General features: G+C 37.9%; 1 protein-coding gene across 19 annotated transcripts in view; it reads right to left on the reverse strand.

Annotated features, from left to right (window-relative positions):
* The window catches only part of celf4 (CUGBP, Elav-like family member 4), a 1,311,271-nt gene that overhangs the window by 265,924 nt on the left and 1,029,217 nt on the right, over positions 1-16,130 (reverse strand). For 14 of the 19 annotated variants that reach the window (XM_051930106.1, XM_051930104.1, XM_051930101.1 and 11 more), the window contains exon 4: positions 14,207-14,335. In XM_051930106.1, coding sequence (XP_051786066.1) covers positions 14,207-14,335 — 129 coding nt within the window. The remainder of the gene's footprint in view (positions 1-14,206; positions 14,336-16,130) is intronic. The other 5 variants (XM_051930108.1, XM_051930103.1, XM_051930120.1 and 2 more) reach the window with 1 other exon arrangement.

The raw sequence follows: 16,130 nt of genomic DNA on the forward strand, positions 1-16,130 counted from the left end.
CAATATCTGTAAATAAAGAAAGGTGAAAGTCTTAGTAAGGTTGGTGTGTTCAGGTCACCAAAACATTTTGACAGTGTTCTTAGAAAAAAAGAGAAAATCAACAGTTTTGGAAATGTCTGCTGTGGCAGATTAAGAGCAGCAACAAGCCATTGAATTAAAAAAATGGGTTTAATTAACAACACAAGTCTGCTTCTAATTAAGAAACTGATTGGAGTGAAATTGATTGGAGTTTGCTGCTCCGATTTAGCTGATTATCTGTTGGCTCACTTCACATCTCATTTCTGTTTTGCTGCCATTTAATGAAGAAAAGAATCAATTCAGAAGACTGAATCCTTAAAAACAGTGCTACTAAAATGAAGGGAAAGGGACTTAATTAGCAGTAAAAACTGGTTACTGAGTAGGAAAAGGGTTAGAAAGAAAACCTGCGGCCACTACGGCCCTCCAGGACTGGAGCTGGTCACCCCTGACCTAAGTGAAATGGCTTTTCTTTAGGGATCACACTAAAAAATTCAGGCTGTCACCCCCAGTGATCATGCACTAATTTCAACTCAGACTCGGAATAAAGAAAAAAACGAATAAGTCACTGAAAAGAGTGATTGATACAGAGTGTGTTTATTATACATTATATAACCAGAATCCTTTCATAGAATGATAATAGAAGAAACCCAGTTACACACCAAGCTCAGAAGTTTTACACATTTTACATTGATCAATAGAGGTCTATTGTTGCAATCAGTATATATTCAAACTAATGTTTCATTGGAGAAGACTAATTCCTAAACCAAATATACAACTATGATTCCACACACACAAAAAAACTCTTTGAACAGAAAGTTCATATCAGGAGCACATTATTCACAGACAAATAGTAGAGTCAAAACTAGTCCAGATTCCAATATGGTTTCTGATACATTCAGTGATGCACTTGGGCTCCATACCAATAATACTACCTGTGTTTCAGGTCTTTCAAATGCCAGACACCCTATTCCTGGTGACTCAGCCACGAGTGATCAGCTCACTAATAGGATAAATATTGAATTGATTTATGACTCCATTTAGCAGGTTGTATTGGATGTTTTTGACCTGTTTTGAGTTTTGGTTTTTCAATGACTCTTTTTTCTTAGGAGATTGTGTTCTTTTAATGCGGGTTGTCAGATTCTATAATGCTGCGACAGCCACTGTAATTTTCTTTAAATTGGCTGCTAACATCAATTAAGAGAGACCCATCAAATCAACAAGCTAATTAAGAAGTTAGGCTCAGCTATGCAATGCACTCTCAACCCACTGGCGGCAATAGCAAAGGATAAAAGGAAGACAAAACTGATGGCCATTATGAACAATGCTGCATATCCTCTCTCTGATGCACTACCATTAAGTAGTTTTAGCCAAAAAAATATTCAGCACAAGAGTGTCAAGAATGCTTCTTGGGCTTCGTCATCGCCACAGCAAAACTAAAAGTAACTACCCTCTTATCATTAGCAAATCTAATTTTTTTTTCTTAATGTTTGAAATTCTTGTGTGTATTTAAGGGGGTTGTTTTTGTTGATGTTTGCTTTAATATTTTTACATTTCTTGAGCCTCTGTAACAAGCACACTTGGCAGTACACACCAGAAATGCATCCCTAATGACAAGGATTGGGAACTGCAACCCTGGTTTTAACCAATATAACAAATATATCAAGAATGGAAAACATCCCCTTATGTCTCATTAGGCAATTTTAAAGATATTAAATTTTATCAAATGATGAGTAAGGCTCCAACTTTGAATGTAATTATTTGCATAGACAGTGCAGGAGCAGTGATTTGTTATAAGATTTGACTTATCTGTAAGGGTATGACTATTTGAAGTGGCTCGCAGAGTACAGCTTCAAATATTACAATTGAAAAGTAGTGGGCGGGTTGCAATGAAGGTGTAAATGTGAGCATATGTGCCATGGAAGCAGCTAACCCAGGTTTTTTTGCCAAGACATCACACTTAAATTTTTGGTTTGATCAGAAATTTCTCTCAATATTTTTTCATTGATGCATCCTTCCCTGGTTAGGGTTATACAGTTTCTGGAGTTACTCACTGCAATCTGAGGTGACAAGCATCATGTGATCAGACTACACTATAGTATTTCATGACATTTGCTCTGCCCCCAGGGGAACATCGAGATGCCATAGAGGCTGTTTTGTAATTTGGACTATACCACCATTTTGGTGTGCCGCTGAAACATACAAACAACTGCCAAATCAGCCTTTTCTATGCAGATTAGTGTGGTAAGGATTATCCATAACAAAAATCATTTCCAAACAAATGTTACTCAAAAATGATCCTGTACATAAAGTGCTGAACATTAACTGCAGCAGTGTTCTGTCCAAGATGGATTGATACTCACCTGGATAAACTTGGAAGACTTAAGCATGTAGTAAGGGTACTTAGGGAATAGCTAGTGTCTGAATGTTTTAGAATGTGTTCAACTCTCAACTCTAGAAGAACTTTCCTTGCATCTCAGCAGAGGTCAATTTCATGGAGTCTGAATGGAGCTTGCTCACTATATTAGGAGAGGAAGCTGCTGTAAGACTTAGGTTTTTATAGTTATAGTATTAGTACAGTTAAGTACCTTGCTTTAGTTCAGAGAGATAGCTATGTATAAGGTTTGCAATCAGTATCTCCAGTCAGTGAACTGGTTTCAGTTAATGTCTGCATTTGATTGACTAAATACAGTTCTGGATTTATTTTCATTTTTGTTTTACTTTCTTTACTTCAATCTTGGCAGTGACCTCATCAGACCTGCCTCTACTGTAAAGAATCTTGGTGTCATTTTTGATTCCTCCCTTTCTTATTCCACCCACATAAATCACATTAAGAAACATTCTTACTTTCACCTCTGTAACATATCACATGTTTGCTCCTTCCTCTCCTTTTCTAACGCTGAGAAACTCGTCCATGCTTTTATCACATCCTGCATCGATTATTGTAATACCCTACTGGCAGGTGCCCCTTCTAATCTTATATCACAGTTCCAGCTTATTCAAAACTCGGCTGCAAGAGTCCTTACATGGACCAGCAGCAGTGAGCACATAACACCCATCCTGTTTCGACCTTCACTGGCTCCCTGTGTCTTACAGAATTGAATATAATATTCTACTAATAACCTACAAAGCCTTAAACGACCTTGCACCAAACTACATCAGTGACCTTCTCCATAACTATGTGCCTGTCCGTCCACTAAGGTCCTCTGATTCTGGTAATCTTGTTGTACCCCACACAAATCTACACTCCATGGGTGACAGGCCTTCAGCTGTATAGCGCCAAGACTCTGGAATGGCCTACCGAAATTAATTAGATCAGCTGACTCCATGAATTCTTTTAAAAAAACAACTCAAAACTCATCTGTTCAGGAAGGCTTTTAACTCTACCTGACTTTATTACCCTTCTCTCAGTTTACCTGAAGTCAAGTTGCTCATGTAGCCTGTGTGTGTGTGCTAGACCATCAATTATGTTGTCTGTTAGGCTTTTTTTCTCTGAATTTACTATCTTACTCTTCTTTATTTATTTATCTGGTTTAGTGCAATGCTATATACTGTATACCCCTGCCGTTCTTTCTTAAACTCTGAAGTTTCTTGAGCATGGGAAAGGTGCTATATAAATAAAATGTATTATTATTATTATTATTATTATTATTACTTTTTAAAAAGAGAATGACATTATTTGGCAAACTGATCCAGGCATCTTTAAGTCCTTTGTATAAGGAAATAATACATTGTATTTGTGAAAAATGTACCCTTGACCAACGTCTATCTATAGTATCCTTTTTTTATTCATATTTAATAAAAGGATTTGAAAGGTACAGCTAGAATCCATACTCCTTACCTCTTTTATAACTCTCTAAAGAAACACTTGTGTCACCTCCTAGTTTCTGAATGCTGAAGCTGAAAAGGTTAAACTCTTTAAGAACCTCTCTAGAACTCATATGAGGACAGTTTAAGTCTCTTAGAGGTCACACATCTTTCAAATATATTAAACTTTCTAGCTGCAGACTCTTCCATTGTGTAATATTGTTTAATATGTTTACTCCCTACATGTAAAACATTGATTTACATTAAATTGAATTATGAATTAGAATATGAAGTAAGTCCTTCTCATTCCGAAGACGTTTTGCTTATTCCTGTGAATCTGCTATTCCACCTACATTGGTTTTATCTGCAAATTAGATTTTATTTTTTAATTTGGATTATTACGCAAATACTTGTTGATTAATTCTTTATTTCTTCCTAGGTGTTTTTTTTTAACAGGATCTCTTTAAATATGTAAATAAATAAATAGGTAGATAAGTAGATACATACACACACACACACACTTTGGTCTGAACACACTACAGAATGACTGTAGAGCAAGAAAGTTAAAATTAAAAAAATGTTTTAGCTTGGCTGTCACAGTCAAAGTAAGGCATTATGCAGACATATTGCTGTCAATCACACTTCTGATGAATAAGTCGTTGGCTGAAAGTACTCAGTGTTAGTGTGTTAGAGAGAGGATGTGCAGCATTGTTCATAATGACACTCAGTTTTGTTTTAATCCTCTCTTTTCCTACTACTACTAGGTGTTACAGAGTGCATCCTATAACTGAGCTTGGTTGTTGATTCGGTGGGCCTCTATTGAAGTGAAGTAACCAGCCCAGCACACCACAGAGTAGAAAATCACACTGGCAATCACAGAGTTATAGAACATGTGAAGGATGACACCACCTAACATTAAAGGAGTATAGTATACTAAGAAAAAAGAGCCTGTTCTGCCCTTTTTTATATAGTTCCTCAGTGTTTCAAGACCAGCTCAAGCTGCCATTGATGTGGACCCCCAATTACTTGTAGGAATGGACCACTTCTACATCCACTCCTTGAATAGTGACCGGACATAGACACTATCTGTTGTGGCAAAAGTCAATAATTAGTTCCTTGGTTTTGCTGTTATTAAGATACAAACAACTGTTTCTGCACTAAGAAAAAAACTATGCTCTGCCTCATTCCCCTTATCAATACACCCTATAAGTGCAGAATCATCTGAGAACTTCTGCAAGTGACATGACCTGGTGATATATTTATAGTCGGAGGTGTACAGAAAACAAAAGAAGAGAAAAGAGAAGAAGGCAGGAATGCTCCTTGTGGTGCTATAGTGTTGCTCACATCTGTATCAGGAACATAGGCCTTGAGTCTCATAAACTGCATTCTGCCTGACAGTCTGTTAAGCAGGATACCATAGGTTCATCCATCTGCATATCTCTAAGTTTACCTCTTAATAGGGAATAAATGGCTGGGTGATACTAAAGGTGCTGGAGAAGTCAAAACACTTATTCCTCACAGTGCTGCCAGCTTTGTCCAAGTGAGAAATGCCTTGTGGAGCTGAAAGATAACTGTATTCTACACTCCAATCGTTGTTCGATTGAAAAACTGCAATGGGTCCAGGTGGTCTACCATAAGAGGATTCATATAGTTCATGACCAATCTCTCAAAGGTCTTCATGATGTGAAACATAAGTGTCACTGATCAGTGGTCATTAGGTCAAGAGGTGCCTGCCTTCTTTGGAACAGGAACAATGCAGGATGTGTTCCACAACAGTTTCATTTTCTGAAGTCTTATGGACAGACTGAACAGGTGACAGAGAAATAATAATAATAATACATTTTATTTATATAACACCTTTCCATGCTCAAAGTTGGTCCATAAAGTTAGTCAGCACAGGTCTTAAGAACTTGAGGATTGACTCCATCTGGTCCTGCAGCTTTAACTATGTGTAGCTTCCTCAGTTGTCTCTTTACTTGGTCTTCAATTACAAACAGTCGATAGTGATGGTCAGAGGTGGACTTGTCACTAGCCATTCCAGTTGACATGGACGGACTTGTTGAAGTAGTATGGATTGTGTGGGGAGACTGGTCATTGGAAAAAGGTGACAGTGGGAGAGAAAACCTGTTAAAAAATTGGTTCGGGGCATTAGCTTTGTCCACATCCCCTACTAGCACTTAAACCGTGGATTGCTGGAGTCAATATATATTCTTTTAAATTCTAGCAGCACTTTCCTCTCCAATCTCAAAACAGACATTGCTATGTTATTAGCCTTCTCATAGATTAAAAGAACAATAAAAGTAATTCTAGAATTTAGTGCTTTTAGTCATTTGAATTTATAAATAATTTATTTCTTCTTTGTTTCTCATTAAACTTCACCTGCATATTGACTATTTTTTATTGATAAACTAATGAAAAAATCTCTTCGAGTCTTTCTTACATTATAAGCAGCATTCTTTTGGTACTTGTAATTTACCTTTTGACTGTTGCTCTCATGTACATAAGCTCTTTGGCTGCTGTTCCTATTATTTATGTTACATGTGTACATGGCTGTTTTCAGTAAAAACCTCCTTACTATTAGGGCTATCATTTGCGTCAATAAATGACACTAGACTGTTTCAGAGTTTAAATATATGTACTTAAAATATGCATTACACTCTCCATTAATCATACAGGTTTAATTAATTTATGGTGTACATGCAGACATAGAAGTCTATTAACATACAATTTTTGTAATAAATAAAAATATTAAACATTCTTTTTAACTGACAACTAATGTTAAAAAAATAAAAAATACCCATTTGAGTGTTTAGAGATTATACAACAATCTTTATTTAAATGTTTAAATCATAACTCAGACACACACATTTGAAAATGAAAAAGATTTGACAAAAGGTTACGTGCTTCATTGATTTCAATAGTAGCTAATGAGATTAAAACAGAAAGAGAATGTCCCTAGAAGTTAGGTGTAAATAACAGGAAGATCTGATAAATTCTGATATGTTACACAGTGATCTGAACAGTGATGCAACACTACTTGTGGGCATTCAGGACTTTCAATGTATTTTCAAGTATTCAAGTAATACACATTTGAATACATCTGAATATAGATGTAAATGTGACAGCTCTACTTACTCTAAGCTTAAAAGGATCTTTTATGTTTTCTTCCTCTTTTAATTTTTGGAATACATTTAAATTGAAATTAGAAGTTTACAATTTAATTTGTCCCATGTGTTTTTAAGTCTTTGCCACATCTGCTAAAAAGTGAAACTTTTTGAAATTATCAATTTTACTTTTTTCTAAATCCTTTTGAGAAGATACTGCAAGAAACACATTATGTAATACCTTCATTACCATTCTTAAGTCTGCTTAATCCAATGCAGGGTCACTGGGTCATTATGTTATTTTATTCTTTATTCTATCTTCATGATTATAAAATATCTAGTCTGCCATCACTTTTTATTTGTGCTTTAATATACAAAGTTTAAAAAAGTAATTAATTGCAACCTTCAGTTCCATTTCTTGTGCTCCAAAATTTCTTTCATTTAAATTTGGATAAATAAAAGGTGTCTATTACTATAACATTCTCCACTAAACTTTGTATTTTTGATATTATTAAGAATTTGGCTATTAACACTAGTCTGCATGATGAGGCTCTATAAACCTCTTGCAGTGTCAAACTTGCCATATTCTGTACAACCAAAATATCCTCAATATGATGTAGGTTATCTCTATACTGAACCCTATATTTGAATTATCACTCTAGTAAACTCTACATCTTAGAGGCCTTGAGCACATTTTCCAAATAATGTGCACCTATTTATAATAAAACTTACTGTATCTCCATTTTAAGTTTTGTGTTTTAGCAATACTGTACATACATTCATTTTTTCATGTTTTATTTTTAATACAATTTAAAACAGATATATAATTGCTTATTCTTTTCCAGTTAGTACATAAATATTATATATCTTGTATTAGAGAACACTACTCCTGCATAATTTTGCACACTGATGATCTATTTTTACAGCTACCATTACTGTAGCCCAGTTCCAATTGCTTAGATAAGCAGTCAGTGCCACTGCTGATTTTTACACTAGTTGCATTAAGAAATGTTTTGAAAGAAAACAGTTGTGTGCTTCTTAAAATTAAAGGAACACTTTTTAATCAGACTATAGCATCAAGTCAATGAAACTACTGGGATATTGATCTGGTCAGTTAAGTAGCAGAGGGAGTTGTAAATCAGTTTCAGCTGCTTTGGTGTTAATTAAATTAACAACAGGTGCACTAGAGGGGCAACAATGAGACGACCCTCAAAACAGGAATGGTTTAACAGGTGGAGGCCACTGACATTTTCCCCTCCTTATCTTCTCTGACTGTTTTTTCACTAGTTTTGCATTTGGCTATGGTCAGTGTCACTACTGGTAGCATGAGGTGATACCTGGACCCTACAGAGGTTGCACAGGTAGTCCAACTTCTCCAAGATGGCACATCAATATGTGCCATTGCCAGAAGATTTGCTGTGTCTCCCAGCACAGTCTCAAGGGCATGGAGAAGATTCCAGGAGAACTGGACAGGGCCGTAGAAGGTCCTTAACCCATCAGCAGGACCGGTATCTGCTCCTTTGGGCAAGGAGGAACAAGATGAGCACTGCCAGAGCCCTACAAAATGACCTCCAGCAGGCCACTGGTGTGAATGTCTCAGACCAAACAATCAGAAACTGACTTCATGAGGGTGACCTGAAGACCTGATGTCCTCTAGTGGGCCCTGTGCTCACTGCCCGGCACCGTGGAGCTCAATTGGCATTTGCCATAGAATACCAGAATTGGCAGGTCCACCACTGGTGCCCTGTGCTTTTCACAGATGAGAGCAGGTTCACCCTGAGCATATGTGACAGATGTGAAAGGGTCTGGAGAATGTTATGCTGTCTGTAAGATCGTTCAGCATGACTGGTTTGGTGGTGAGTCAGTGATGGTCTGGGGAGGCATATCCATGGAGGGACGCACAGACCTCTACAGGCTAGACAACGGCACCTTGACTGCCATTAGGTATCGGGATGAAATCCTTGGACCCATTGTCAAACCCTATGCTGTTGCAGTGGGTCTTGGGTTCCTCCTGGTGCACAACAATGCCCAGCCTTATGTGGTGAGAGTATGCAGGCAGTTCCTGGAGGATGAAGGAATTGATATCCAGATCTGGGAGGAGATCCCCCAGGAGACCATCCGTCGTCTCATTAGGAGCATACCCTGACGTTGTCAGGCGTACATACAAGCACGTGGGGGCCATACAAACTACTAAGTACGATTTTGAGTTGCTGCAATGAAATTTCGGCAAAATGGACTAATGCCGTATTATTTTTTCACTTTGATTTTTGAGGTGTCTTTGAATTCAGCCCTCTGTAGGTTGATAATTTTCATTTCCATCAAACGATGTGGAATACTTTCGTTCCTAAAACATTACCCAGTCCATATCAGTATAGATTTCCAGCATGACTTTTTTCCTATTGAGATCTGATGTGTTTTCAAAGTGCTCCTTGAATTTTTTTGAGCAGTTTGTATATAGCTTAGCTGAACTGGTTACACAGCGATTTGGAGGCAGGGCTCCAACTCAGTTCATACTTAAACTCTGGATACTCTACATTGACGAAACATTCATCATATTAAAAAGCAACCAGCTGAATAAATTCTACAACCACATCAACTCAGTATTCCCCGCAACTCCCCAATGGAAAAAGAAATAAACAGGCGCATCAATTTCCTTGACATTTCTATTGAAAGAGGTAACCACTCTAGTTTAACTACACGTGTTTATCACAAGGATTGTTATGCTGAAAAAATACTACACTTTTCCAGCAACCACCCTTCATCACATAAACGGAGTTGTGTTAGGACTTTGTTGAAAAGGATTAACACCCATTGTAACAGCAATGGACACAAAAAAGAATGAAAGACATTTTTTTTGTCTGTTTACATTAAGCTGATATGTTAAACATTGTCTATATAGGAGACGCGGCAAACAGTCGACTCCTATTCAAAATCACAATCACATGGCCAATATTAATAGTGTCAGAGAGTTGGCTGAATCGTGGTTCAGTAATGAAAATGCCATTAACAGATCCTTGTACTTGTACTGAGCATATGCAGGCCAACACCTTCTGAACCCCACCCCATTTACAACCCCCCCCATCCCCTCCCTTCACCAGCTATATATATACAGTATATATAAACTTCATAAATATATTGCCTTTGATTCCTGTACGTCTACTCATTTTCCTCTGATGATGACACCTGGTAGGTTGTCGAAAGCTTAGGAATAAAAATTTTATCACAGATTCTCAGTACTATTTTCTTGAGTTAAGAATATGCTTCATGTTTGCTTTCAATGGTCTACTCATAGTGGTTGGGGTCAGTAGAGTATGGACATTTTTTTACAGGTGCATTACCAGTTGACACTTGACATGTGCCTTGCTTCAGCACCAGGCTACATATATTGTAGCTGCATTTGTCGAGGATTTCCAAATAGTTCAGAATAGTTGAACATGAAGCTACCAGACAAGCATTCCAGCATTAGTATGAATCACTGTACATAAAAAATTTAACAGTCCAAGTATTTTTTAAAGATTTTAGTGAAATTCAAATCAAACAGTTCACAAAAAAATAAGGGAAAAAAGTTGATAATACACGCAAAAAGGGGGAAAATGGAAATTCATGGTATTGTGCTTGAGTATTAAGTATCTAGGCTACATTTATATTAAGGTTTCCATATCTTATCTCGTTCACCACATCTACATACATAACGGCCAGAAAATTTTATGTGATGAATGCCTTGCTGTATAACAGTTTCTTTCTAGCTGTCTAAATTCAAAATAAGGTCTATTCTACTGCCACATTGAGATAACATTATGAGAAAGCCTATATATTTAACTTATAGGGGGTTAAACGGAATCTTCCTCAATCTATATTATGCTATCTATGTTTTCTCTGTTATACTCAAGTTCAAAACTAAGCCAACTAAAGTAATAATAATACATTTTATTTATAAAATGCCTTAAATTTTGCATTATCATCAACATAAAGGATTTGGCTCTTACAAATCTGTCTAGTTATGTTTCATCAATGGTTATGTTCCTCCATGGCTGGTATAAATGATTCTCTGGACAAAAGCAGTGTCAGATATAGCTACAATAAAAAGTGTCAAATATAGCTGCAAAGCTGTAAGTAGACTATTAATCATTTGATTTGTGTATGCAGCTGCCATAAAATCATTGTAACTGCACTTTTTTCAAAATGTGCATTGACAGCACATGTGTACTTAAATCATACATTTTCCTTTGCAAAGTGTATTCAAATCATATTTTAAATGCAGTTTTGGCAGACATACTGAATTACATGAAGACCCAGTGGTCTGATGGCAGGTGCTCACTACAATCATATGAGTATTTTTTCCTGAATGGCATCTAATTTACAGTCAAGTTCCATGTTGCATCAGACATTCTGGTTACAGCCTTGTTGCAACATCAGATGTTGCATATCAAATAAATAAAGCTGACAATTTGTTGTTTCATATTCATATATTGTTATTTTCATTTTTTCAAAGTTGATGTGCTAGGGTGGATTGATTGATTAAGGCTTTGAATTCATATACAGGCTTCATTTTATCTAGTGCTTTGTATATATGAAAATAAATAAATGAACTGATTACACTACATTATTTTATCAAAGCCTTAGATTTTTTTAAATCCTAGGTTGTCTCCTTGTTGATACTAAGTTCACAATGACAATCATCACTTATCATTATGCACTTTTCAATAGTGTGTTGTGTTTATGCAACTATAAAAATATACTGGTAAAGTAAAAAAGGCAGATTATGTGACAGAGTTAAACTACACTGAAACAGATTTAAGTGCCACAAAGCAATTGTTGAATTATATAGTAGGCTGAGTTGCTTTTGCTAAAGATGTGATAATAAGATAACAGCTGAGTACAAGTAATTAGTAACTTTTACTGTTTGTTCTTGGTAGACATTTACTACAAGCCATAAAATTGCTGTGGTCTGTGATTGAAATAACTGGAGTGTTAACAGGTGTTTTAAATTTGTCTAAGAACTTCTTTAGCATCCATCCATCCATTTTCCAACCCGTTGAATCCAAACATAGGGTCACGGGTGTCTGCTGGAGTCAATCCCAGCCAACACAGGGTGCAAGGCAGGGAACCAATTCCGGGCAGGGCGCCAACCCACTGCAGGACACACACACACACACACCCACACACCAAGCACACACTAGGGCCAATTCAGAATCGCCAATCGACCTAACCTACATGTTTTTGGACTGTCGGAGGAAACCGGAGTACCTGGAGGAAACCCACACACACACGGGGAGAACATGCAAACTCCACACAGGGAGGACCCGGGAAGCGAACCCGGGTCTCCTAACTGCAAGGCAGCAGCGCACTTCTTTAACAGACTTAGTGAAAGATTGTGAGTTATTATAAGTGTGATTTTTTTATGGTGATTATTGTCTAGCTGTCTATAGAACACAGACTGCGATTCACACCCCCGGGTAGCAAGATTAAATAATGTCATTTATAACAGGAGCAAGAAAGGGATTTTTGAAATGAAATGGATATTATAGAGAAAATAACTGCCCTGGGACTGAAAGAGTGCTGCAGAGTGAGACAAATAATGAAGTGAGGTGCACAGCTGGACTTCTTTTAAAGTGGCTGAATCTAACAAATATGTTTTGCTTTTATTTTTCTTCCTAAAATAAAATGGTTATGATGATTTATAATATGTGTGCATTCTCAAGACTTAGATCAATAATCGATATTGTTCTTGAGCTTGAAAAATCAATGCATTCGGTATGCTTTAAGGCTTCTGTTTTTATGTTTGCAGTCAGGCTCCTTGACTTTCATTTTAAAATGCAAGAACAGGCTAAGGCATTTCTTTTAAAATAATCATTTTTTTTAACTTTAGGACATGGTTTCATGTAGCAAGCTAATATAAACCATGATAGTGAAGAAATTATTTTTACTTTAAATTTAATAAACTTATTCCTTAACACAGGAAGTTGACAATTTCCATTTTCCTAAAAATAATGAATGGAAAAAAAATAACTGCTAGATGCAAGATTGAAGTGCTATTTGGAAATTTAAAACATGTAGAAGATACTTGTGTTACAATTTTTTAAACTCAGCAGGATTTTATTTTAATCTTTCTCAGAAAATACCTAAATTGTTCTGAGTATATTGATAAACATACTGTACTGTACATTTTATTCAGAAAAATGTTCTCCCCCATCACTACTTCAGACTAGTAAAAGTTTTCACACACATCACAAAGTAATGTATACTTTGCCAGGGGAAAAAAAGTTGAACAAATGGGGTAATTGGTCTGATTTGAATAAAAAATGTGCCGTATGCGTTACTGATTTGTAATTTGTTCATTGTAACACAATCCTAAAAAAATTCAATAAAGTGTTTAAAAAACAACCACAGAACAAAGATTGAAAGCTCTGTTACCCTCCATTGATTTGTCCTTGTATGCATCATTGCTTGCAGAGCTACAAATTTATTCACATACAAAACTATTATGATGTGAAATTAAATTATTAGATTCTCAGCCCATTTTCTAAAAAGATAATCAAATTTTGTTAAGCAGTTAAACAAAGATAACATTTCAAAAATTCAGTGAGACTATATCAGGACAGGAGTTCCAGAATTTTAACTGAGAGAGTCCAGTAGGAAATCAACTGTTAAATTAGATCTGAATTGAAATCTCCTGCTTGCCAAGTGGACAGTTAGCCAGTAAAGTCATTGTGACTAAATTGGTCATGCTAGATTTCTGTGCTGTAAGAGAAGGTGGAAGCTAGATTTCTATTATTTCCAACTACCACAGCATAAAAACTGGCATTGGAGACTGTTAAGCTTCAGGAATGAGGTTTGTTTTTTTTTCTTTTGTCCTGAGATGGACTTATTCATACAGAATGCGCAAAAATACAGGAATACCACACTGATGCTTACAATACTCAAATCTTGCTGAAAAGTAAGCACAGCAGAGCATACTGAACGTTTGGTGTTCTAGAAAGCTGGGCACCCCAACCACCCTGCCTCATCTTAATAAACTTTACCCTTAACATTCTACTTTCATTCTATTTCATTTAATGTGTGGGTGTGTTTGTGTGTGTCCTGCGGTGGGTTGGCACCCTGCCCAGGATTGGTTCCTGCCTTGTGCCCTGTGTTGGCTGGGATTGGCTCCAGCAGACCCCCGTGACCCTGTGTTCGAATTCAGCAGGTTGGAAAATGGATGGATGGATGTCACGTTCATGCTGATTGTGTCTTTAATTGGTATATAATCAATCACAAAAAATAAAAATAAATGTCATTACCTTTGCTGTTACCATCAGGACCTCTTAGGATAGTGCATTCTTCAATATTTCCAAAGGATTCAAAGAGCCGACGCACATCATCTTCTGACTGTTGCTTGTTGAGCATGCCCACAAACAGTTTTCTGTCTTCTGAAACAAAATCAGGAGGTCATTATCACTGCTTGTGATGGGGACAAATGAGGTGGAAAGAGATTACAATGCTGTGCCTCAGATAACTAACTGTGAGGGAGGACTCATCAACACCACTGACAGAAAGAAATTAGTTTACATAAGAGTACAAGATCTTTTACTGCTATAAGACCTTTGTTAAGAAGTTAGTGTGACTTAGTAGGGGTGACATTTATTCCTCCCACCATCAACTTTCAGTTTCTTTTGAGACATTTCTTATGATTTTCCCTTCATTCTTATGGCAGAAATACTACAGCTCTCAAATCATGAAATAATCTGGACAACACTGCCTAACCACAATAGGTTGAGAATCTTTCTTTCACTCGATTTCCTTTTGTTCTGTTTTCTTTCATAACCTTCTGTGCTTTATACATGCACACAGTACAAGATACGAAGAAGCCTGAATAAGAATACAAAGCATTAGCACGCACGCACACATGCATGGGGAGCCGCTTAAAGACCTGACGAGCAATGTAGTATATCATGTAAGGGGACAAAGGTGGGGTGCTAACCTCTCTTCCTTTATTCCCACAGTAAAACCGAAGCCACGCTGCCTTGAGTTCACACGGACTCCCTAACCACACGCTACTACTTTCGCATTCCTTCTTTCCCTCTGGTCCACTTCTGATGATGTCATGACTCCCATCCATCACCACGGTTCCTTCCCAGCATTTCATCTGCCTGTTTCTGGTCCCACCCCATAAATTGTCCCCCATGCACCTTACATGTTGTCTGCTTTTATGCTTGGAAAGCAAGAACTAACCTTTAACTTTGCAGTATACGGGACCGGAAAACCTCAAAACTTTATGATTGTGTGTCTTACTTTTACAGTGGCGTAGCCGGCAGGATACACAGCCCGAAAAATGTCTGAAGGGCAGGACCTGAACACTGTGTTAACTACAATGAATGAGCTCCAGGCGATGAAGGTGGAGCTGGCAGAGACCAAGACACGACTAGTGTTGGCAGAAGCGGAAAAACCGGAGCCTGCACAGCCTCCACCTCCTCTGATCGTCCCGCTTCTGAAGCAGGTATAGATTCATATTTAATGGTTTTCGAGAGGACTGCCTCTCAGAATCAGTGGCCAAGGACGGAATGGGAGTCCATACTGGTGCTGTATTTGAAGGGCATCGTGCAGCAGGCCTATCATAACCTACCTGAGGAGGAAGCCGCTGATTATGATCTCCTGAAGGCTGAGATCTTAAGTCGCTACGGCATAACATCAGGCCAGCAGGCGAGGGAGTGGAGGCAATGGAAATTCGACCCCGATTGCCCTGCCAGAGGCCAGGCCTTTGAGTTCTGGGGTAAAATGGAACGCTGGCTAAGGCCAGATATTACCCAGGCGTGCAAGGTAGTAGAGCAGATGGCCTTGAGGGGTTTGTCAATGCCATGCTGCAATACTTCGCCCAGCAGGTCCGACAGCACCCTTATAAAGATATGAAAGGCCTTCTGGAGATTCTAGAGTGCCAAATCGTGGTGAACCGAACCGGGGGGTCGGAGAAGCCTGCTCACGGGGTCCGACAGGGACGTGTCGCTACCCCTGAGGCAACCCGTCACGCTGCGGAGGGTCCGGTTAAGCCCAGAGAGAAACTGCCAGTCCCGCCACACTGCGGCGAGGTCGGGCATATCCTAACCGCCTGTCCGCTGAACATGGAGCTGATGGACTGCACCTGGGTCAAAGGAAAGAGGTACTGTGCTATGTCGAATCCCCTGGCTGTCCCAAATACGGGAGTTGTCTTAGTAAATGGGCATTCACTTA

The sequence above is a fragment of the Erpetoichthys calabaricus genome, chromosome 7 (assembly GCF_900747795.2).
Source record: "Erpetoichthys calabaricus chromosome 7, fErpCal1.3, whole genome shotgun sequence".
Taxonomy (NCBI): Eukaryota; Metazoa; Chordata; class Cladistia; order Polypteriformes; family Polypteridae; genus Erpetoichthys; species Erpetoichthys calabaricus.